Source organism: Ursus maritimus, unplaced genomic scaffold, assembly GCF_017311325.1.
Source record: "Ursus maritimus isolate PB19 unplaced genomic scaffold, ASM1731132v1 scaffold_8, whole genome shotgun sequence".
Classification (NCBI taxonomy): Eukaryota; Metazoa; Chordata; class Mammalia; order Carnivora; family Ursidae; genus Ursus; species Ursus maritimus.
Genome location: NW_024426996.1, coordinates 38,690,366 through 38,715,746, shown reverse-complemented (window position 1 = coordinate 38,715,746; position 25,381 = coordinate 38,690,366). Strand labels below are relative to the sequence as shown.

The window sequence follows — 25,381 nt, the reverse complement described above, 5'->3', positions numbered from 1 at the left end:
ATCTAGATCAGGTTGGTCAGGGCCTTGAATGCTACACTGAGGGGTTTAAGGAAGCCATTAAATTTTTGAGGGTGGGCATGATTTAGGGTTCAAAGGCAGACCTAAGAAGGCATTTCTGGTGTAAATGAGACGACATTCTCTCGCTCTTTCTCTTTTAAAAGCATATTACTATGCTCCCGGTGTTATGCATGGCGACTCCACTTTATAAACGGGGAAGCCAGGTTACTCTCCCACACGTGGTGACCGCCTGCTTTACCCTCCTGTAATCCGACGATAATTGCTCCACTGAAATCGTGTTTTGAAGGCTCAGGGATGACCTGCTACCTGCCACGTCTATGGACTTGTCCCGTCCCTCGGTTGTTTTGAGTCCACGATCTTCCCGAGACATTTTCTTCTCACAACTCACGAACTGACTGCTTTTTCCTCGCTTATTAAAATTTGGGATGCATTTTTCCGCGTGATCTTAACGAAGCTTAATTAGTTAAGCTATGGGTGGAGATTTCGAGAGATTCTAAAGGGTATTTTCGTGCGCTTTAAACTTGAAAGGCGGGTGACAATAGTTCTAAAAAGAACGGTCAAAGCCTGCAGATTTTTCTTTTAACAGCTCTATTCTCATCCTTGCACGCCAGGGCTAGGGGGCAACTTTTCTGTTGTTTGTTTATGAAAGAAATCAAGAAAGGGACCGGGGATCGCCTCTTTTTTGACCCAAGGGCAAGAGTGAGGGGCCGGGCGGATTAGGTGCGGCTCCCCCTAGGCGCGCCCACAGCCCAGCCAGGGCCCAGAGCAACCCCCTTCGCCAAGGGGCGGGGCGCTCCGGGCGGCCACGCGCGCCGGCGACGGGGTGGGCGTGTCCCGCGGGCGCGCGCGGGCGGTGGAGGGGGCGTGTCCCGCGGGCGGCGGCGGCGGCGGCGGCGGCGCGGGCTGGGTGCGCGACGCAGCCTCCTGTGCTGGAATGTGCGGCTCCCGCGAGCTCGCGGCGCAGCAGCAGAGCAAGCGCCGCCGAGGTCCCGGGCCACAGACCCCGGCGGCGGCGGCGGCGGCGGCCGGGACCGCAGGGCGAGAGCCGGCGGCCTGAGCACTCTCTGCAGTCTCACTCCTGGGCCTTCGCGGGCCTCGACGTCCCCAGCGCCCAACTTTTCCATCCACCCCCACCCCTCCCCCCCGAAACTCCAGCAACAAAGAAAAGTAGTCGGAGAAGGAGCGGCGACGCCGGGTCTCCCGCCCCTCCTCGCCTAGGAAGGCCGGTAAGCGCGGCGCAGTGTTGGGGGCTCGGTCGGGGTGGGGGAGGGCCTGCCGGGCGGCGGCGGCGGCGGCGGCGGCAGTGGCAGGGGGAGGGCGCGGAAGGACTCCGAGCGAGGCGCTGTCCAGGGCTGATTTGCAGATACTGTGGCTCCGGCGGCGGCCGCAGCGCGGGGCGGGGGCGGGCGGCCGAGCGGGATCGGGTTACACCGGCGCGGCCCGGGGGCTGGGCAGGGGGCGTCCTTGGGGAGCGGCGTGGAGCCAGGACCCCCTCCCCAATCGAGGCCGGGCCGCCGCCTGCGCGCGGGCCCGGGCGCCCTTCCAGTCGGGTCCTGAGGAGCGGAGTTGCTTGGGGCCCTGGTCCTGAAACTTCCTCCCTGTCCTCCTGATCCCAGGTCCCGCCGCAGCCCCTCGTCGGCCCGCGGCCCTCCAGTCCCCCTCCCTCTCCGGCCTCTCCCTTTCGCCGGAAGGCGCCGTTGAGTGCGGCCGGGCGGGTTGAGTCAGCCCCGCGGCCCGGGCGGTTCCGCCAATGGGGCTGGACAGCGATTTCTGCTCTCGGGCCGCCCAGCCGCCGCGGCCCTTCGCGGCCGGCCACCTCCTCGCCCGAGCTGGCGGGGCCGGGGCGCTCGTCCCGCGGGGCGCCGTGGGGGAGTGAGTTCGCAAACTTCCGGGGCGCGGAGGAGGCGACCGGCGCGCGTGGGGGCCCCCTCCGGCGCTAGGGGCCCGACGCCTCCGGAGGGCGCCCGCGGAGCCTCCCGAGCCCTCTGCGGAGGGTGAGCCCAGGGGCGGTGAGAGGAGCCGGGACGCCGGCAACGCGGTAACTTTCCTTCCTCATGCCAGACTCGGACCGGCGGGCCGGGGAGGGGGCAGCCCCGAATGGGGAAGACTTGGTCTGGCCCAACGGCGCCCCGAGTTTGCCCATTTTGCTTTTCTTAGTGTTGGGGAACTCAGGAAAAGCTTCAGGACGAGTGTTGGGGCAACTCCCGCGAGTTGGTGTGTAAATGTGTGCAGTGAGCGGGCCCAGCCGAGAGGAAGCGAGAGCGCCCGAGTTTGCAAAGAGCTGCTTTGTGTTTGGTATTTTGAGAAAATGGCCGAATGCCTATTTCAGTCAGGAATGCCGCCGCCGAGGCAGGCGCTGGTGGCAGCCGCACATAGGAATTCGTGCAACACGTTGGGTTTTCGGGCTGTGCTTAGACGGCCTTCCTGACAAACGTGAAAATTCCTTTAGGGACGGTAGTTAGGGTGTGGGAGGGTATTTGAAAAGTCGATGTTTGGGTAAATTGCCGAGTAGCCTGGGCTGTTAAGCCCAGGGACAGCTTTGGCCCTCAGTTTGTTTTCTGTGATGGCATTTGATTCCAACTTTTGGTACATAATAACTGAGTCGATTTGTGTTTATGCACCTGGGTGAAACGGACTGTTTTTTGTGTTTGGGGTTTGATTTGATCTTTTGAGTGCTTGCCACTTATTTTGCTTTTTCTAATTTGCAAGACAGCGCTCTGAGAATAGCACCTTTTAGATTGAAAAGTAACGTGGTTAAGGCGACTTTAAAAGCCCAACATGTTTTCAAGAAGGTGATCTTGTAATGGCTTCCACTAAGCAAGTAGGCCAAGTCTAGCACAATGCAGGAAAGTTGCTGTTGGTCGGGTTGAGTTGTACGATTATTAGCGGGTTTGAAAGTTTCTTTCTTTTCATTTGTGAAGTTTTGAATTCACGGAGCTTCCTTTTTTTTTTTTTTTTTTTACAGGAGAAAAGGTCCGCATTTTTTTTTTTTTTTAAGCAGGTCGAGTCATTAAAAAAAATAGACTGAGTGGTACTTTTTCACAGTTCTTTATTCTTCTAGAGTTAGTTGATTTCATATGAAATACAATTCAGTTGACCAATTACTACAGGCTTCTACTTCCCAGACATGCTTGTACTTAACAAATGCACGGTATGGTTTTTGGAGTTCTCCCTTTTCTGACCAGTGAACTGTTGAGGGGAATTGAGAGGCCAGCAACTTACTATTCATGTATTGAATTGAAAAATAATTTTAATTAACATTAAAAACGAAGTTACTTTTTTTTTTCCCCCACCAGAAAAAAGTGCTTGAGGGAAGACATGCCAGTGGTAGGCCTAGTTGGTGGATGAGTTAATGTCAAACGATAGAATTTTTTGTGGGGATAATAGAAATTTTTTTGGTGACTGAAATAAAGAAAATTTGGTAGTACAAACATATTTAAAAGCTTTAATTTTAGCAATTAACAGAGCTCATTGAATTTAAAGATTATATTTGAAATTTTTTTTTACATTATAAAGAATTACAGCAATGTTTTGAATGTTGTGTTTAAACTGGTACTCTTGTGTGTTTTTTTTTGTCTTATTTTGAAATCAGAATACAGTCATGGCCACCCAGGTAATGGGGCAGTCTTCTGGAGGAGGAGGGCTGTTCACAGGCAGTGGCAACATGGGCATGGCCTTGCCTAACGACATGTATGACTTGCATGACCTCTCCAAAGCTGAGTTGGCTGCACCTCAGCTTATCATGTTGGCAAATGTGGCCTTAACTGGGGAAGTAAATGGCAGCTGCTGTGATTACCTGGTTGGTGAAGAAAGACAAATGGCAGAATTGATGCCTGTTGCAGATAACAACTTTTCAGATAGTGATGGAGAAGGACTTGAGGAATCTCCTGAAATAAAAGGTGAACCCAGTGGACTGGAAAACATGGAACTGGAAAGTTTGGAACTCAGTGTTGTAGAACCACAGCCCGTGTTTGAGGTATCAGCTGCTCCAGAAATTTACAGCTCAAATAAAGATCTTCCTCCGGAGACACCTGGAGCAGAGGACAAATGCAAAAACTTGAAGAGCAAACCTTTTCGCTGTAAGCCATGCCAGTATGAAGCCGAATCTGAAGAACAGTTTGTGCATCACATCAGAGTTCATAGTGCCAAGAAATTTTTCGTGGAAGAAAGTGCAGAGAAGCAGGCAAAAGCCAGAGAATCTGGGTCTTCCACTGCAGAGGAGGGAGATTTCTCTAAGGGCCCCATTCGCTGTGACCGTTGTGGCTACAATACCAATCGATATGATCACTATACTGCTCACCTGAAGCATCACACCAGAGCTGGGGATAATGAGCGAGTCTACAAGTGCATCATTTGCACATATACCACAGTAAGCGAGTATCACTGGAGGAAACACTTGAGAAACCATTTTCCAAGGAAAGTATACACATGTGGAAAATGCAACTATTTTTCAGACAGAAAAAATAATTATGTTCAACATGTTCGAACTCATACAGGTAAGAGTACCTTATAGTCCATAAGTTCAACTCACTTTTGATCATTAATTCAGTAGGCAGTTAAAGTAGTACTGAAGAAAGGGGATTCTGGGATCAAGCTCTGGTTCCATTATTTGCTGTCTTTGTGACCTTGGATAAGTCATTTAACCTCTTCTGTGCTTCAGTTTCTCCCTCCATGGGGGTAATAACTATATGGGATTGGAGGATAAGTGAAGAACACTTATTTCAAAGAATGGCCAAGACAAATACTATCGGTGTTTTTGTTAAAATGCATATTCTAATACGGGATAGATCATTTAGCTAAAGTGAACTTTTTTTTTTTTTAAGAAGATGTATTTAGTTGATAGTGAATACATCTAAGATGCAGTATAGTTTCCCAAAGGAATTGAGGACTTAGACAAAAAGGAAAACTCAATGATTAACCCTTGCATAGATCCATTTCACAGAAGCCTTAAAGTTTTAAAAAAATTTGTCTTGGTATTGAGTTCAGAGTGGAACAACTTACCTTGTCTCCAAAACAGAAATGTGAAAAGTTAGTTTTTAAAGATTGGTGGGATTACCACACTTGAAATCATTTTCCTGAGAGAGCAAACACACGTGGAAAATGAAGCTATTTTTCAGACAAAAAACAATGTTGTTCAACATGTTTGAACTCATACAGGTAAGAGAACCTTTCTAGTTCGTAAGTGTACTCTATCAAAAAAAGGAACAGTGTTAAAAATATGAAAAATTTCACACATCTCAAATACCAACATGTACCCATTACCTAGATTCATTAGTTAATGATATTTTTTCATGTTTGGCTTTTTTTTTTTTTTTTTGTAAATACCAGCTTTATTGAGATATACCACAAAATTCATCTGTTTAAAGGTAAAATAAACTGGTTTTAGTATATTCACAAAAGTTGTGTAACTATCACCACAGTCAGTTTTTAGGACATCTTCAACGCCAAAAGAAACCCTATTAGTGGTTGCTCCCCATTTCTCCTCAAAATCTCTTAATCATTCACCTTTTTTTAAGCTCTAGGCCCATTGTGGGGCTAGAACTCATGACCCTGAGATCAAGAGTTGCATGCCCCACTGACTGAGCCAGCTGAGCACCCCAGGGAAACTAATTTTTTAAGAAAATGTTTGCAACTTATTGGTAGTTTTCTCATGTTACATTTTTCTGCTAAGAATTGGTACCTTTGAGGACTGATTAGTGGTCTGAACAGAATGGATAGGGTAATCTAGTACAGTAGTCTGGATCACAAGTGAAAAGGGGTTGTGGGATGCTGTGTGTGTCAAATCCCTTTTGCAAGAGTTGTCACTTGGCAGGACTGACTCCCACAGGTAGAGTAGGTAGGGCACAGAGGGGAGAGGAATCAGTAGTGCTTTACTCAAGTGGTAGATTTAAACAATAAAACTTGCAGATGAAATTCAATTACAAGAAAGGTATCAGGGCACCTGGGTGGCTCAGTCGGTTGAGTGCCTGACTCTTGATTTCAGCTCAGGTCACAATCTCTGGTGGTAGGATCAAGCCCTGCTTGGGTGGAGTCTGTCCCTCTCCTTCTGCCCCCCCTACCCCAAGGCGTGCGCTCCGCACTAGGTCTCTCAGTAAATAAACTAAAAAAAAAAAAAAAAAAGGAAAGATGTCTGCAGCAAGATTTCTAAGCTCCAGGAGAATGCTCCAGTATTATATATGCATACATGGATTTAAAATTTAGTCAAGTAAAGTATGAAGGTCCTTTGGAATTTGTTGTAACCTGTGATTGTCTCCATGCTTTGAAACCGTTTTAGTTTCAAAAGTCTTGAAGTTCAGACATTACAAAATTACATAACATAGGTAATCAAAGTTACTTAGAAATCCTACCCCATTATCATCACTTAATAGTTTGAATTAAATAAACTAAACTAACTTCATGTACAATATCTTAAAATAAATCCTAGCTACTACATATACTTCAGCCATAAGTACTTCATTAACAGTTTTTTGAAAACCTCGGGGCTTAATTTAGATTGGCTGTGATATGTAGAACTTTCAGGTAGTAGCATGGCATGATTTTATCTGTACACTTTGATGAATTGTTTTAATTGAAGTATAATTGATGACTTTTACAAATAATATGTACTCAAAACCACCATGCAAGTCAACATAGAGAATATGATCAGCACCCCAGTGCTTTTGTCTTAATACATTTTGATTTTTTTGGTCATCTGTATTTTGATAATTCATGTTTCCCAAAAAAGCTAAACATTTTTTCAACTGTAAATCTAAAGTTGTCAATTTAAGAATATTTCTAGAACCAAAAAGAAAATGGAGAGAACTGGAAAAGCTTTTTAGTATTTTGTGTGTATTTCCTTTTTTTTTTTTTTTTGTATTTCCAATTTTTTGTTCTTTTTTTTTTTTTTAAATATTTTATTTATTTATTAGACAGAGACAGCCAGCGAGAGAGGGAACACAAGCAGGGGAAGTGGGAGAGGAAGAAGCAGGCTCATAGCGGAGGAGCCTGATGTGGGGCTCGATCCCACAACTCCGGGATCACGCCCTGAGCCGAAGGCAGACACCCAACCGCTGTGCCACCCAGGCGCCCCCGTTTGTTTTTTTTTTTAAACAAAAACTCTTGGGGTGTCTGGGTGGCTCAGTCGGTTAAACCTTTGACTCAACTCTCAATTTCGGCTCAAATCATGATCTCAGTGTCCTGGGATGGAGCCCTGCGTTATGCTTCATGCCCAGAGGGGGAGTCTGCTTCTCTCCCTTTCCCTCTAAGCCTACCCCTACCCCTACCTGCAGGTGTGCATGATCTTACTCTCTAAAATAAGTAAATAAGTTCTTAAAAAAACAAACGCAACAGTGGGGATAAAAAAAACAAGAGCTCTTGGCTGTTTAAAAAGTTTTTTGTATAGTGGTTTATTTTAATTGCAGTTTAGGTGACTAATTTTTAATGGGTATATTTTCTATGCTTAACTGTATTATCTGTAAGTATTTCTCCCCATTTTTAAGGTTGATATTTTCAAAGTAAGCTAACATTGGTTGTATGTATCACATTTCACATTTTAGTGCCCCACCCCCATTTTAGTGTTAAACTTGTGTGGTCGTAATACTTTTCTTTGAAAAGATTTTTTTTTCTTCCTAATGTTATCTTGTGATTTTTAAAAATTTTTGGTAAGCATTTTAAAATAGTTTGGTAGTGCTATACATTGAGAAGATAATATTTTGATTATGTAAATTGAGTATCTCTGATGTTAAATGCATGGTTCTGAAAACTATGTTTATGGAAAAATAAGTTTGTTTAATGCTGAAGAATAGAGATAAGTGATAGAATCACTTCTCATTTAGGTACCCTAGTTTTCAGATTCACTTAATGGGGTTCTTCTGGGTTCTTATCGAGTGGCCAGTGTTGGGTACTTCTATGCTAATCTGTAGAACAGTCTGTTGAGGAACTAAAGTATAATAGCCCATGTTTACTGAGAGGAAACCCTGAAGTGATGTGTCCGAGGTCATACATATACAACTAAGTCAAAGTACAGTTCTCTTTTTATGGGTAATTATCATGGTGGTGGGCTGAGGATTATTTTCATTTGAGTCTTCAGTCAAAAGATTCTTAATTTTGTGGGTTTGATATTTAACCACTTCACAAATTCTGGGTGTCTGGGTGGTTCATTGGGTTAAACATCTACCTTTGGCCCAGGTCACGATCCCGGGTTCATGAGATCAAGTCCCACCTGCCGAATCAGGTTCCCTGCTGAGCAGGGAGTCAGCTTCTCCCTCTTCCTCAGCCCCTCCCCCTGCTCATGCTCCCTTGCTCGCTTGCTCTCAAATAAAATCTTAAAAAACAGTCACAAATTCAAAAAGATGACTTTTTTGCCTCTATGTGTGACTGAAAAATCACTTAAGTTTTTTAGAGTATTTATGCCTGTTTATAGAATTTCAGATAGAAACAGTGTTTTCTGTTACAAAGAATTTAAATTATCCTTAATTGATCCTTTATGTTTACCTATAATGGTATTTGATTTTCTTTCATTAACTTTTCTTTCTGTGACAGTTTAATTGAGATACATTTTACATACTGCCATACAATTCTGTGGATTGGCCCATTCTAGACAGTTCACATAAATAGAATCATACAATAATATATGGTTCTTGGTGACTGCCTGCTTCCACTTAGCGTAATGTTTTCAAAGTTCATCCATGTCCTATATACAGTACTTGTTTTCCTTCTCTTGTAGGGATATACCACATTTTGTTTATCCATTCATCAGAATATTTGGATTGTTTTCATTTTTTGGCTGTTGTGAAAATTCTGCTATGAACATTCATAACCAAGTTTTTGTGTGGACACGTTTTTATTTCTTTTGAATATATACAGTTGACCCTTGAACAACCCTGGGATTAGGGGCAGTTGGAAACCTGCACATACCTTTTGACTCCCCGAAAACTTAACCACTAATAGCCTACTGTTGACCAGAAGCCTTACCAATAACATAGTTGATTAACATATTTTATATGTTGTATGTATTATATGCTGTATTCTTAACAATAAAGTAAGCTAGAAAGAAGAAAATCTTATTAAAAGAAAATCCATGAGGGGGCGCTTGGGGGGCTCAGTCGGTTAAGCATCTGACTTGTTTTCCGCGCAGAGGTTCTGATCTCAGGGCCCAGGGCTCTGCGCTCAGCAGGGAGTCTGCTTGGCATACTCTCCCTCTGCCCCGCCCCTTGCTTGTTCTCTCTCTCAAATAAATAAATAAATAAATGCTTTTAAAAAGAGAAAAAAATCCATGAGGAAGAGAAAATAAGTGTACAGAACTGTGCTGTATTTGTTGGGGGGGGGGCTTATATAAATGGACCTGCACAGTTCAAACCCATGTTGTTCAAAGGGTCAGCTGTTTATACCTAGGAGTGGAATTGCTAGGCCATATGATAACTGTTTAGTCATTTGAGGAACTGCTAAACTTTTCCAAAGTGGCTGCACCATTTTACAGTTTCACATCATATGAGTGTTCTGGTTTTTCCATATCCTAACCAATACTCTTAAACATCTGTCCTTTTGATTATAGCCATCCTCATGGGTGTGAAGTCTTCATCTCATTGTGGTTTTGATTTGCATTTCCGTCTTGGGTAAAGATATTGTGAATCTTTTCATGTGCTTATCTGTCATTTATATATATTTATAGGAATACATTCAACATTTTTTAAGCTAAAATTCTTCCAGGTTGAAGTAGGAATTCTGTTGGTATGATCCATTCATAGCTAATCTATAGCTACCAAGTAAAAACATCTGTACAGCTACCAGGAACACATTTCCTACTCATTACCGTATTCTTCCCATTTTTTTACTTTGTTTTTTCCTTCCCATGTCCATTTTATTAGACACATCTGTTACTGTAACTTACTGTGTAGACAAAATAATAACTGGTATTTATTGAGGGCTTTACTGTCTGCTAGGCACAATATCAAATGTTCTGTGTGCATTATCTGAAATTTAAATTCTCACAATTCTAGGAAGTAAAGGCGCTTTTACTTTTACTGAGGAAACTTGCCCAAGGTCATAATTATTATCTTGTGGCTAAAGACTAGGTGAAAACAAATTACAAATTGTCAACCTTTTTTTTTAATTGTCAAGCTTTTTAAAAAACCTGTTTTGTGGTTGACAAACCATGTCCAAAATATATACATTTCCTGCCGTTAAGTTTTAAACTCTTTAGTACTGAAATCATTATCCTCTCCTCTTCAGTTGCTGTCAGTCCTTATGGCTTTAGGAGCATGATTGGTCTTAACACTGATCTATTTTATGAAAGTCTATCTACTACTTGAAATTTTTAGCTTAAGCATCCCCAGTCACGTGTTCTTGCTTTAAGCTAACAATTTCAAATGATAGATTTATCCTTCACAATAATCAAAAAAATAATTCTGAGTCATAGCATGAGAAAATTTGGGTAGATTTTTTCCCTAAGGGTAATTCTAAAAAAAAAAAAAAAAAAAAGAGGATGCTCCTTGGTACCTTATCAAGATAATTATTCAGTTCTTAATATTTAATGTGATAGTATGTAGCATTTCTGTGAAAATTAAAAGGGCTATGAGAATTCAGAAAGCCAGTGATCTTTTTTGTCAGCAAAGTGAAATGTAGTTATGTGAATTCTGAATTAAATCATTTACATATCTGATACATGATAAAAAATTGACCATTTTGCCAGGAATAGGAGAAAGAATCTTTATCCAAAAATGCTCAGTACTGAATATTGTGTATATTGTTAGTGAGAATTGTATTTCCCTTACTTTATCATATTTAAACCATAATCATTATATTCTTGCAGGGGAACGCCCATATAAATGTGAACTTTGTCCTTACTCAAGTTCTCAGAAGACTCATCTAACTAGACATATGCGTACTCATTCAGGTTGGTAAGAAATGGGAACCCTTCTATGATTTTTAGTAAACAGTACATCATTACAAGGAAGTTCTTCTAGACCTGGAACTGGGTCATTATTTATGATTTATTTATTTATTTTAAAAATCAATTTATGATTTGTTTTAAATATAATTTAGAAATTAGAGTTAAAAATCAGTGTTGTATTCATGTGGAGCTGTACCTAAAAATAGGTTCTTAACAAGGAATCCATAGGTGGAACTCTTGAAACTGAATATAAATGCATGCATGCACTGTTTCTGGGTGTAAGGTCCATAATTTTCATCAGATCTTCAAGTTCTATGACTAATCAAACTTGAAATGCTGTTATAGACCAGTGCTGGTTCATACTTTTTGAGAGACCCCTACCATCTCACCCTCTCCCCACTCCCAACACAATATAACACCAAGCAAGTTTCATAGTGTGTGGTTTCCAGGTTACAGGGATTCCTTCTTAACTTCTCAGGTCCTGAAATGTGGGTTTGTCCTCTTTTGAGAGCTGATAGGGCTTCTGTGGACTGATTTAAAAAAGCCAAGCTTTTAAAGAATAAGAGATAATCCAGGATCTCAGGTTATTAACCTATAATAGATAAAATGCAGGACTATAAATGCAGTGGGAGATTTGTCCACTCCGATGACTGAAATAATCGTGATCACCAACCAGAATTGGTCCCCATTATCAAGGTGGATAGATGGCAGAGTTAAAAAGTAAATAGTAAATAGGTGGTTTTGAAAGAATAATTCATTTTGGCTACAATTGACCCTTAACCCTTGGTGAACCACCACAACTGATCAGAATACTCTGCTTGCAAATTTAGAATATATACCCCCGTGGGGAAACTATGCCAAAATCTTGGTGTTAACAGAAGACTATGTAGACTCATCTCCCTTAGGTTAATAATTAATTGCTTGAAATTTGTGCAGTCTGCTTGTGTAGCCACTAGCCACATGTGGTTATTAAGCTTGTGAAATGTAGTTAGTTTGAGTTGAAATGTATGAAATACATAGCAGAATTCAAACGATATAAATAAAAACACGTAAAATACCTATTTTGGGGTGTCTGGCTCACTCGGAGGAGCATGTGATTCTTGATCTCAGGGTCACGAGTTTGAGCCCCATGTTGGGTGTAGAGCTGACTTAAATAAAACTTAATAAAATTTTTTAAAATAGTGATTACATGTTGACAGGACATTAGTTATATTGGGTTTAAGAAGTAGTTAAAATTTAATTGTACCTGCATTTTACCGTTTGTAAATGTGACTACCAGAAAATTTAGAATTACATATATTGCTTGCATTTTATTTCTATTGGATATTGCTGTTTTCAGTCAGTGATTAACATTTGATTTATAGTACAGATTCTGATTTGAGCAGCTATGAAGGGGTCACATGATATGTTTGCTAGCTTTTCTTCACCCTGAATGCTTATCATGTCAATATACTTCGAATGTTCTTTCTAAATCTCCTAAGCTATTGAGTTGAGTCACTTAACCAGAAACCTGAGTTTATTGCTTAGGGGTGCTTCCTGGTTTCATTGTCAGAGGGTCATTTGGATGCTCTCTCAGGCTTTGTTGAGGGTAGGCATCATGTTCTATTGATAGTTGTGCTCTGGCCCTTAAATAAAACATTCACAAGTTTTATGTGAGTTAACTAATTTTAGTCCTTAAAACTATCCTATAATGTATAAGTTCTGTTGCTATCCCCATTTTAGCAATGGGGAAACTAAACTAAGGCTTTGAAGAAATGTGGCTGCTTTTCCTGTACAATGTCCCCGTTTCTGGATTTGTCTTACGTGCTTTCTCATGGTGTCATTTGGTTTTTCCTCTGTCCCTGTGCATTGTATTACTTGTAACTGGAAATTAAATCTGAATGCTTGAATTCTTTTTTTTTTTTAAGATTTTATTTATTTTATTTGACAGAGATAGAGACAGCCAGCGAGAGAGGGAACACAAGCAGGGGGAGTGGGAGAGAAAGAAGCAGGCTCATAGCAGAGGAGCCTGATGTGGGGCTCGATCCCATAACGCCGGGATCACGCCCTGAGCCGAAGGCAGACGCTTAACCGCTGTGCCACCCAGGCGGCCCTGAATGCTTGAATTCTGCTTAATGTGTCTCCTTTGAAGTCCTTATCTGGTTGACCCACTGTTAGCGTTACTGGGTTCTGGATTAGAATGATGACATACTTGTATCTTTTTCATTGAATGGATAATACTTTTGTCACTGTTTAAGTGTCTGTGGTGTTTTACACCAGTCAGTAACTTCTGCCTGAATAATTTTGTGTTTGCTAACTGTTGTCTTTTGAATCTCTTTGCTGCATTAAAAAGATGATACTCCATAGTTACTGTTACAGTACAGCAAGTATTTTAAAAGTCTCTTAATGAGTAGCTACTGTTTTCTTTTTAAAGATTTTATTTTTCTAAATAACCTCTACACTAGTAGAGATTTTTTCTGAATATTTCTAAATATTTTTTTAAATAATCTGCTACACTAATAATCTACAATGTGGGTCTCAAACTCAGAACCCCGAGATCAAGAGTCACATGCCGTATCGACTGAAGTAGCCAAGTGCCCCAGTTTATTGTATGTATGCCAGGTACTAAGGAATTGGGTTTTTTATCTCTAATCTTAGTACTCCTTAAATACTTAATCCTAGTTTATGGATTAGGACACAGATTTAAAGAGGATAAATGCTCTATTTGTGGTTCATTGTCATTCCTTTAAATCAGAAGAGCTAGGATTTGGCCTTAAACTCTTCATCCCTCCCGTTTTCCGTTATCAGCATCGTTAAAAGAAAATTATGGCTCAGAAAATGGCTCAAGAAGCTATAGCATAACGAAATTGGAACAGCAGAGTACGGAGAGAGCAGAGACATGTCTTTTATTGGGTGCCAGTAGTTTTGAGTTGGCAAACAGGAAACAAACATGGTTAGTTTGTTTTATGTATGGGTGTGCAGTTATTTCCAGAAGATATTATGTTTTAATACTTTTAATCAAAGCTGCTGATAGCACTCCTAAGTAAAGGGAGGCTAAATTAGGTCAAATTGGATAGGTAGTCTTTTTTTGAATGGGATGCATGGAGTGAATATCTTGGGTACTTTCTCTGTGGCCTGGAGTCTGATTTTCAAGGTCCCCAGGGCCTTGTTTGTTCCTTGTTCATATGAGTGTGTTGTAGAGAAGAAAAGTATGTGCTCAGTCTCTTATTTTTGGAAGGGATTAGGCTCCGTGGAGTTGATACATTTTAGCCTAACCGACAGATTGTTTTATAATACAAAACCACAGTGGTTATTTACTTAGAGCATTTCCAACCATAAGGTAGGTTTTTTTAGGCCAAATTAGGAAGGGATGACAATGTTGATGAGGTGAAAAATTGACACACTAAACTAATCTAACCTTATCTGGTGTTATTCTCCATTTTATTGGTGTTTCTCTCTAATGGTATTAAAGTATCCTTTACCTGGCTAGTCCTAGATACACTGACATTATCCACAACTCTTCAATGGAGATGCTGCCTTTTCGTCCTGGATGAAATATTTCGTTCTAGATGAAATACATCCAGTTTATATTTGCTGTTAATTATATTTTTGTATATATCACACTGGCTAGTTCCCCATTCTGCTAGCATAAGAGGAGTTCATTTTGAAATGAGTGTAATGGATGCCTTTGTTAAAGGAGATTAACAACTTGCCAAGTTCCACCTCTGTTACTCTTTTTAAGATGAAAAAATATTTTTTCAACCATAAGTTTATTTTCCTTTCACCAAGTATTTGATTATTATGGAGGCAGTATTTTAATAGCTGGGCTTATTTGAAAGACATTATGGTTTGAGAGTCTTCATGAATTCTAGAGTAAGTTTTTTTTCCCTGTGTCTTTGCTATTTTTATTGAACATTTTAGTAAGTCATGTCAAATTCAACTTACCATGCAGTTTGGGGTTTTTTTGTCGGTAAGCGTATTTTTTACTGAAGTATGGTTGATACACAATGTTACATTAGTTTCAGGTGTATAGAATAAATTTTTAAACAGTATTCAATTGAGGTTCAATTTACACATGAAGATGCATACATGTATCTGAAGCATACAGGTCAGTGACTTCACATGGTTTCTCCTCTTTGCCCCCTAGAGGAAGACCTGAAACATTGCTGCACCCTCAGAAAAGTTCCTCCTTACCGTTTCCAGTCAGTACTCCCATAGTCAACCCCCAACTGATAGTCTGACTTCAATCAAAAAGAATATTGTAACATTTTTCTATAAGATGTTTTGGCCATTCATCCCATGCTGCTTTATCAGAACTTTGCGGGTTTTTTTGCCAAGTAGTAATCAGTTGTGTGCCCTATTACTTTTTTAAAAGTCCCCTTATTATAAAGATGAAAAACATAGATAAATATTACTAGAATTGGAAAAGAATTAAAATCATTGATACAAGGCAAAACAAATTATATTTAACTAGGTACTAATAACTTATGTAGTTTTGATGACTAGATCTAATAACACGTAAGATTTACTGGCAAGAAAATAAAATTGTGGGGGGGAATGAATGGAGCAAGTAAATGTTGCCGTCAAAATTTAAGTGACTTTTATGGACTCCCATTCTCTGACCATTTCATAGGTGGAGGCTTGCACTTTGATGGATGCTTGCTGTGTAAATACCCTCATTTGTTAGGGTTTATACAATGGCAATATTTCCATTATAATTCTTCATTAGCACAAATATTTTCTTAAAGAGATAAACTTCATTCATCAGCTACTTGTTTACTCAGAGGTAGGGTTTAAATGGAAAGGCAGGATAAACACACGAATCTTGCTTTTGTTTACTCATACTAAAAGTACCAGTTCCAGAAGTGATGATTTATAAGGAACGTATGTGGACTGCTTGGCTCTCTGTTTCATGCTAAGTGCTTTATATGGATTAAATTATTTATAGCTCATAACACTTCAAAATTGAGCTTTAGAGAGTTTTCAGTACCTTGCTCAGGATCTCACAGTGAGTTGGAGAAGAGCCCATATTTGATCCCCCAGATAGTCTCATTTTAGACAGAGTTCTTAGCCATTAGGCCACCTATTTTTCCCCATTCTGTGTGTATGTATGTTAAGCAAAAGTTTATCTCCATTGAGGTCATTCATTGGAGAGGACAAGAGAGAGTAATACAGCATGTTGTAGAAACCTCTATTTGAGAATCTAGTAGTAGTCTAACATGGAAGAGAGTTGTCCAGCTAGCTGCATAACCAATCTGATATACCTGGATAAGTTTTTGTTTCTCTGATTATTTTATCATCAGACATTTTCTAATCATGTAAAGCTAACCCTGGTTTTACTTAATGTCTGAGAAATTTACTTTATGAAAAAATTAGATTTGATATGAATTTGAGGATGTTTGAGAGATGAATTTTCATAAATGTCAATTTCCATTTTTCTACTATGCATTCCATTGGACCAGTGGGGTATGGATGCCATTTGGTAATATTTACTAGAGTGTGATCTAGATGGGTATGTATTCAGGTAGAATGTGTTAATCTTACACTTTAAATTTGGGGGTGGGGGTGGTTTTGGTTTTGTATGTACCTATGATCTGTGATCATGACTTTGTTTGATTATTTTACATACCATATCTATTTGTATATTTGTATGCCCTTTCGCATCTGTGTTGTTTCTTTACCTATTTGTTAAAAGAAGGTAGGGAAAAATGAAAAGGTTTCTGGCTTGGCTATATTTTTGCTTTAAAATAGCAATTCTGGCACCAGACGAGTTGCTGAGTGAAGCTTGACTCTACTCCTGATGGGATGGACAAAAGGGTTAAATTTAAAGAAAAGGCCTTTTGTTCCCTGAGGCCAAAACTTTTACAACTTCTACATCTAAGGTCTGAGAGTGTAGCCTGGAGTGTAAGATATTTCTTTTGAAGTCTTAAGATTTATCTTAAAAAGGTATGGGAATTATATATTCTCCATTATACACTTATTTTAACTAAACATAAAACATTTAAATTATCTTTTCTCTTTGAGTGCCCTTGCCCCAAAATTCACATCCAGAGCCCAACCAACTTTGCCAGTGATTGTGTACTTCTTGATGAGAGCTTTAGTTTGACGAACTTTTTAGAAGATGATGGTTAAATGAGGTAATTATCCCTCCGTTTGGTCTGAGAATCATTGTCAAGGAGTAGTGAAAAGATCTACAAATAAATATGGTAAATGTAAAGTGCATGATACAGTCTTTTAAATGAATAGTTTGTGTGTGTGTGTGTGTGTGCGCGCGTGCGTGTGTTTTAACATATCCAGTTCCTTATATTTTAATAAAAACTTGAATTCATTTCTTAATCTGTGTTCTCTCTAACCTCTCTTGTTTACCTTCAGGTGAGAAGCCATTTAAATGTGATCAGTGCAGTTACGTGGCCTCTAATCAACATGAAGTAACTCGCCATGCAAGACAGGTTCATAATGGGCCCAAACCTCTTAACTGTCCACATTGTGACTACAAAACAGCAGATAGAAGTAACTTCAAAAAGCACGTAGAGCTACATGTTAATCCACGGCAGTTCAATTGCCCTGTATGTGACTATGCGGCTTCCAAGAAGTGTAATCTGCAGTATCACTTCAAATCTAAGCATCCTACTTGTCCTAATAAAACAATGGATGTCTCAAAAGTGAAACTAAAGAAAACCAAAAAGCGAGAGGCTGACCTGCCTGATAACAATATTACCAATGAAAAAAAAGAAACAGAACAGACAAAAATAAAGGGGGATGTGGCTGGAAAGAAGAATGAGAGGTCTGTAAAAGTGGAGAAAAAAGATAATGTTTCAAAAGAGAAAAAGGCTTGTAGTAATGCTTCAACTCAAGTGACTACCAGAACTCGCAAATCAGCAATGGAAACTAAAGAAATGGATGTGCAGACAGGAAATAATTCAGAAACAACCTGTAAAACCAAGAAAAGCAAAAGGAGGATGGAAGCTGAAGCCCATTCCTTAAAAGATCCTGTTAATGATGAAGAACCTGTGACAAAAAAGAAAAAGAAGGCAGAAAACAAATCAAAAAATGGTCAGGAAATGCCAAAAGGTGATAACAAAGTGGAGGAGACTAAAAAGCAAAATACGTGCATGAAAAAAAGTACAAAGAAGAAAAGTCTGAAAAATAAGTCAAGTAAAAAAAGCAGCAAGCCTGCTCAGAAGGGGCCTGCTCAGTTGGAGTCTTCTCCTTCCAGGAAGCCCGCTCAGATGGAGCCTTCTCCTCCCAGGGGGCCCGCTCAGATGGAGCCTTCTCCTTCTAGGCGGCCCGCTCACGTGGATCCTTCTCCTTCCAGGAAGCCCGCTCAGATGGAGCCTTCTCCTCCCAGGGGGCCTGCTCCGATGGAGCTTTCTCCTTCTAGGCGGCCCGCTCACGTGGATCCTTCTCCTTCCAGGAAGCCCGCTCAGATGGAGCCTTCTCCTCCCAGGGGGCCTGCTCCGATGGAGCTTTCTCCTTCTAGGCGGCCCGCTCACGTGGATCCTTCTCCTTCCAGGAAGCCCGCTCAGATGGAGCCTTCTCCTCCCAGGGGGCCTGCTCCGATGGAGCTTTCTCCTTCTAGGCGGCCCGCTCACGTGGATCCTTCTCCTTCCAGGGGGCCTGCTCAGGTGGAGCCTTCTCCTCCCAGGGGGCCCGCTCAGGTGGAGGCTTCTCCTCCCAGGGGGCCCGCTCAGATGGAGCCTTCTCCTCCCAGGGGGCCCGCTCAGATGGAACCTTCTCCTCCCAGGGCACCCGCTCAGATGGAGCCTTCTTCCAGGCGGCCTGCTCAGATGGAGTCTTCTCCTTCTAGGCGGCCTGCTCAGGTGGAGTCTTCTCCTCCCAGGGGGTCTGCTCAGATGGAGCCTTCTCCTCCCAGGGGGCCCGCTCAGATGGAGCCTTCTTCCAGGTGGCCTGCTCAGATGGAGTCTTCTCCTTCTAGGCGGCCTGCTCAGGTGGAGCCTTCTCCTCCCAGGGGGCCTGCTCAGATGGAGTTTTCTCCTCCCAGGGGGCCTGCTCAGTTGGAGCCTTCTCCTCCCAGGGGGCCTGCTCAGATGGAGCTGCCCACTGCCATGGAGTCTGCTCAGATGGATGTTGGTCAGATGGAGCCGCCGCCTCCAATGGAGTCTGCTCAGATAGGGTCTGCTCAGACAGAGACACCTCCTCCCGTAGGGCCTGCTCAGATGGAGGTTGTTCAGATGGAGCCGCCGCCTCCCACAGAGCCGCCTCTTCACATCGAACCAAGTCCCAAAAAGTCTCCTCGAAAAGATAATAAAAAGGAAAAGTCCAGCATACAGAGTGAAATGGCACGGAAGGAGCAAGTCCTTATTGAAGTTGGCTTAGTGCCTGTCAAAGATAGCCAGCTTCTAAAGGAAGGTGCAGATGCACAGGATCTCTCAACATCATCAACACCACCGCCAAAGGAAAACTTAAAAGAAGAGGAGTCAAAAGACCAAAAATTACTCACTGAAGGCAAAGGAAGTAATGAAGCCCCTCTTCAAAAAGTAGAAGAGGCAGAGAAGAGTGTAGCTGGTCTTGCTGCTATTATCAAGGAATCTGCCAATATTTCATCCTCTGAACAAAACTTGACTATGCAAGAGGGTGAAATTTTAGATGCTAAGTGTCAGTCTGACACGGTGCCTTGTGAAATGGAAATGGACGCTGATGAGAACAAAGCAGAGAATCCCCCTGGCAAAGACCCAGCAGTTGAAGAACCAGTTTCACCAGTGCTGCTTCCCCTACCAATAGAAAACCACGAAGCAGTGTCCAAAACTGCTATGACATCACCTCCTGTCACCATGGCAGTACATGAGTCTCAGGAAATGGATGAAGACGAAGGCATCCACAGTCATGATGGAAGTGATCTAAGTGACAACATGTCAGAGGGTAGTGATGACTCTGGGTTGAATGGGGCCCGGCCAGTTCCACAAGAAACCAGCAGGAAAAATGCAAAGGAAGCCTTGGCAGTCAAAGTGGCTGAGGGAGATTTTGTTTGTATCTTCTGTGATCGCTCTTTTAGAAAGGAAAAAGATTACAGCAAGCACCTCAATCGCCATTTGGTTAATGTATACTTCCTTGAAAAAGCAGCTAAAGGGCAGGAGTAATTAAACTTGGGATAGGGTTTCAGTTCTTAGTTTATAAGATCTATTACATTTAATATTCATTTATAGTTTTAGACAACCTCTTATTTTTTAAATTGCTTTAATTAGTGTCCAGTGTTGATTTTTAAGTGACACTCTTTTCCTTAGGACTCAGTATACCTATTGATGGATGAATTTTAGCAAATCCAAGGAAGTTAGTGTACTAAATCAGCAGACACCTAAATCTGTTAGTTTATACATTTAATTGAAATGAGAAGGCCAAGGTGGTATTGTAGCATTCTGTTGCTTTGTCTGGCTGTAACTTGTCACTTTTCTTGCCATGTCTGTCTTCTTGTTTCACTTTAGTTTTTTTTTTTTTTCTTAGTTCTTTGTTTAGTTCTATAAAAATTTGGCATACTTAAATAGCAAATTACTTGAAGAATTTGCCTGCTTTATATAAAGTTAGCACTTTAAAATTTTTTTAGAGATGAGACATTTAAATTGAAGAAAAATTCTCCCAACAGTGGACATTGTATCAGTCCAGGTATTTACTTCCTGAGTTTTGATCAATATTTCTTATTTGTGTATGTTAATCGTCATAAAAACAATGGTTTTGGTGTGGTTTTTTTTTTTTTTTTGTGGTTTTTTTTGGTGCTTTAATGGCTTAAGATGTTGCACATTTTTTTTTTAACCTATGCAGTTCAATTTTTTTCTAGGAATAGTATTTGTTGAACAGTAACACTTTATACATATATATGCATGTTTATTTTGTCCTCCTCGGAGGGATGCTTTTAGTCTTGTTTGCAAAAGGGCAGTTTTCTTTTTCCTTTGCTGCAATTGTCTTTTTTGCAGAATATTAGTGTGTGCAAATTTGTGAGCAAATGAAACATGCAGGTTCAATCCATTGATTTTGAATTTCATATCTATATCTATGCCGGAATCTGTATTTCACGTAAGTTATTTATTTTAAATGGATATAGTGAATTCACAGCTCTCATTTCGACCTTTACAATAAACAAACCACTAGGCTCTATATTAAATGGATTTTTATCTCAGATACCAACCATAAATAAAAATTTTTGGATTTTGTTTTAGTACAACTACTTCCTAGATGTACAGTGTTAAGTCAAATGTTTGAGGAAAACCTTTTTACATAGATGGTTGGTGTCCATATGGCTACTCAGCTGAATAAAGAACTGTAAGTGATATTTGGAAACTGCAAACCTGGAATTAGGAGACATAATTACTCCTTCAAGTTATACAGAACATCAGTTGTGAGATTCCAAAGCCATAGCAATTATACAGCAAACCTAGGTTGAGAGAGGTAGTATGAGTGCTGGTAGACCAGCTGCTACTTACTTCCTATGAATACAATGGAAAAGGCAGGTGAAACTTAAGTACAGTCCAGATTTTTTTAAAAATCACACTTTCTCAGGGATCTCCACAAACTAGTGGGTGTCCTGGCTGTCCCTGTGACAGCCTTTTTCTACAGGTGAGGCCTCAGATGAAATTGCAGCTATCCTGGTGTTCCTGTGGGGGCACTTTGTATTAAGAAAGAGTGTACTTCTAAACTTTCTTGGTAGGTTCTTTGGCCAGTTGCCAAAGAATCTGAAAGAATCCAACAGGATTTTTCTTGCTGATAGCAGTTAATTCATTTCAAGGTATGATCCCAGTAGGGAATCTTGAACAATTCTGATCCTCCCATGTTCTATTCTGAAATAACCACTTTATGTTTCATTTATTTTCTTTTATCTGGTGATCTCTTTGAGGCAGGTTTCAGAGTTTGGCAATGCAACATGAAAGATTAGGAAAGCATTGATGAAGTGTGGGTGGAAAACTTGTTAAAAATCTGAGAGTGAAGTTTGAGTTAAAAGACATTTGAACTTGGAATTGACTGGGAGGCCAAAGATTTAAAGAAGAGAAGATTCTCTCAAGACATGAGGAGTAAGTTGTGTGTTAATGGTGTGTGTTTTGTGTGCATGAATGGGAATTTATAAATGATGTTGAATTCTAGATGAATTCACGGCTCCGACAATCATTGTCAACAGAAGATCAAGCTGCAAATATTTATGTTTTAAAACTTAAATTATAAAGCTAGTTAAATCTTTCTTACAACTAGTTTTAATGTTCATGGGTACATTTTATGTAAGTTACCTTTTACATTCTATATGAAAAGACTCATGTTAAGTACAGATTGGAGATTGGGAATCAGTTTGGGGAAGAGGTTTTGTGGATTCTTTCATGCTACAAAAGAAAAAAATTAGACTTCTGGGGAATTGAACTAATTTTCTTACCTAGTTTTTAAGACTAGAATGCTAAAAACAAAATATGAAGGAAATTAAAACCCCTTATTATTAAATTGATCTGTGAAAACATTGTTACTGGAAATTGAGTGGGACTTGAGGCCTTTCTTCCAGAAAACAAGGACTTGATTGTCAGGCCTATATTAGGTTCTGAACCTTAATGCCATGTATTTGTACTTGTTAAAAATTGTTTCAATGAAAAATATATTAGTAATATGAACTTCTGGTTTAGTTGGGAGTTCTTCCATTTGAAAAATGTGATATTTGCATGGAACTGTTTGAATCTTTGTTTTCTCAGTTTCCCCTCCACTGGATAGAATTGAAACTAGAATTTTCCCTTTTGTTAAAGGAGTAAAAAGTGAATATGTTATTTGTAAATTGATGTTTAGTAAATAGAGAAAAACTTGAAATACTAGAATACATTATAAGCCTAATTCTAGGTAGTCTTATGAAAATGTATCTCTTTTATCTCCTGAACCTATATTCACATTGGTCTTCAAGTTATCTTAAGTTATATTTTTTCCTCTTTTCAGAGCTGCTTCTTTGGGGCTTTTTTTTTTTTTTTAATTGAGGTGTAATTCATGACGGGCTCCATTTCTGATAAGGCTTCTTATAACTGTGGCTGGATGTTTTGTTCTAGTCATCCAAGAAGGGCCATTTTATTTTTTAGAGTCACTTCTAAAGTCATGTGGTCTTTAACTTTGGGGACTATTTTGCATATAAGTGCTAATGCAAAATAAATGTAAACCCAAGTAGACCTCATCACATGTCACCCCGTGAATGTTGACAATGGAAGGAATACCTTGCCTGTAGTATAATATCAGTTCTGGACTGAAAAGCTGGGGCAGAAACTTAATTTTCTTTTTTGCATAAACCAGAAAAACAGCTAGTGCTAGAGGGTGCAGTTTCCTCGTTGACCTCAGCAGAATGAACTGAGCTGATAGTGTTAATTCAGATTCAGTAAATTATCTGAATCTTGGTTTGTGTAGACTTGCAATCTACATGCAGTTTTAACTAAGTCAGATAGCTTTTACATTTTCACTTGTGTACATAGGCTCTCCCCACCCTTTTCAACATCCATTAGTTAATCTTTGTAAACTGGCATCGAAACGTTACAACAATGTTTTGTTGCACCAATTTTATAAACTTTACAGTGCAATACGTGTTATTTTTCTGAGACAAACCAAAGGTTAATATCTCAAGGTTCTTGCTGCCTACTTTAGCAGCATTTGATGGGAGGATCTTTTATATACATTTGTAATAGATGAAAAATAAAGCAGATTGCAAATCTTTTTTTTTTTTTTTTTTAAGCTTAAACCATGTACCAAGTCTTTGGTCCAAATTGTGTAGGATAAGTTAAACTTAAATTGCATTCTATTAACCAATATGAGTGTATTTCTGTAAGCATAGTTATGTTGAAATAAAGTTTTAAAAAGCATTTTATGCCTTTGTTTATTATTGGTACATCAGGTATCAAAGAAACCAAATTTATTTTGCTAGAATTGAAAGTATATTAATGCTGAAATTACTACGTCTGATAACCCATGATAGGTAGGGAGGTCATGGCAATCTGTTGTTTGGGGTAACAGTCCAGTGGGTAGTAGTCCAAAGTGTATCTTCCTGTACTGTACTTCTCTGGGAGATGGAGGTCAGGGAGAAATATATAACCTGAAGACAATTCATAGCATGCTTTACATAGTAATTACTTCCCAACCACAGGTTCCCTTAACAGCTTTAACATAAATATCCTTTCTCAGTAGCAGGCCTGGTGTTACTACATTTTGATTGATAATTGGGAAAAGATGCATTGAAGGGAAAATAAGTTGAGTTACACTGCATGTTGACTGCCAAGGTACTGTTTTAAGCATTTTACTGTATTTAATAGAACTCTGAGAAGAAAATGAAACTCAAAGGAAAGTGATAAACCATCTTCTTAATAAGAGTCTGCTTTTTTTGTTAATGGAGAAACACGTTTTTAGTGTGGTTTTGTGAGTTGAAGAAAGGGAGAGGTTGATGGAGAAACCTCTGGCTATGCAAAGCATCCAAACAACTGGATTACATTCTGTCCTGATACAGCAAGTGACTTGGAAGGTCCTAAGTCCTAAAGAATTGATACTTCATATTGATGAGAGTGATTCACCCTCTGACCTTTTTTGCAAGACTCCTTATCAGCAAAAAGCAAAATCAATTTCCAAGCATTTATTTTATTGGTATGGTAGAGGCAATGACAAGGAGCATGGAACTTTGCCTAACCAGGGATGTGTGGGGAATTTATCTTGAATACGTAAATGCTGTTGATGTCTGACTTGGTTTGTTATCTTTAATGAATGAAGGAGTGGTTCCAAGTGTCTTTCTACCATCCCGTTCTACTTCTTTCCCAGGGGTTTACCCTTATTAGGATGTTTACATATGCCATACCTTTATACTTGACCTGTTGGCCATCTTTTTTTCTCCCCAGGTCTCCATGAGGGCTTGACTCTAGTTTGTAGGTAGAGTCAACAGTGTAGTCGTGTGAGCTTCCACCTAAGGCACTCCACAGCACTCACCCTCAGCTCCATAAAGGCAGATTGGTGAAGGTGCTGAGAACAATGCACTAGTGTTTGGTAATAAGGGAAAGTTTCAGCGTTAAGAAATTGCCTTTTCAAAGAGCACTGCATCAAGGGCTCTGTGGGCCTTTGAGTTAGAGCTGGATTCACAATGGGCCTCTCTTTCTTACCACTATAAAATGGGCAAACCATTTTAACTTTATTGAACCTATTTCTTCATCTATAAAAGGGGACACAGAATTCCTATCCATAGAGTGGCTTTGAGTGTTACATGCTTATTAAGCATTTAGCCTGGTGCTTGGTATATAGTTTTATTGTGACCTCTTTCAAAGGGACAAAGCAAGTAAATATCCTTAAATATATGAAGTCCTTCCCTATTTGGGCATGATTAAGTTGTGTAATTCACCTGCTCATCTTGCGAAACAGCTTGTAATGTTAAAGTAGTACATGGGCTTTTGTATCAAACTAATATTTTAGGAGTCAGAATGCTTTTATGTTCACTGCTTTATTAAGCAGCTAAAATAGTATCTGGTCCTTAGTAGGGTAAATAGTTTCCAGGCCAAGAGTTGTGTGTGTAGTGCGTATTTCTGT

General features: G+C 40.2%; 1 protein-coding gene across 2 annotated transcripts; it reads left to right on the top strand.

The window, feature by feature from the left end:
- Nucleotides 1-909: 909 nt before the first annotated feature.
- Nucleotides 910-23,682, top strand: REST (RE1 silencing transcription factor). 2 transcript variants are annotated; one of them, XM_040625234.1, is made up of 4 exons: nt 910-1,244; nt 3,611-4,514; nt 10,808-10,891; nt 17,240-23,682. In XM_040625234.1, the coding sequence occupies exons 2-4, from the start codon at nt 3,620-3,622 to the stop codon at nt 19,963-19,965; spliced, it is 3,705 nt and encodes a 1,234-aa protein (XP_040481168.1). In that variant the 5' UTR covers nt 910-1,244; nt 3,611-3,619; the 3' UTR covers nt 19,966-23,682. The 2 variants fall into 2 exon arrangements, with proteins under 2 accessions (XP_040481168.1, XP_040481169.1); XM_040625235.1 differs by lacking the exon at nt 910-1,244 and adding an exon at nt 1,907-2,056.
- Nucleotides 23,683-25,381: the final 1,699 nt, after the last annotated feature.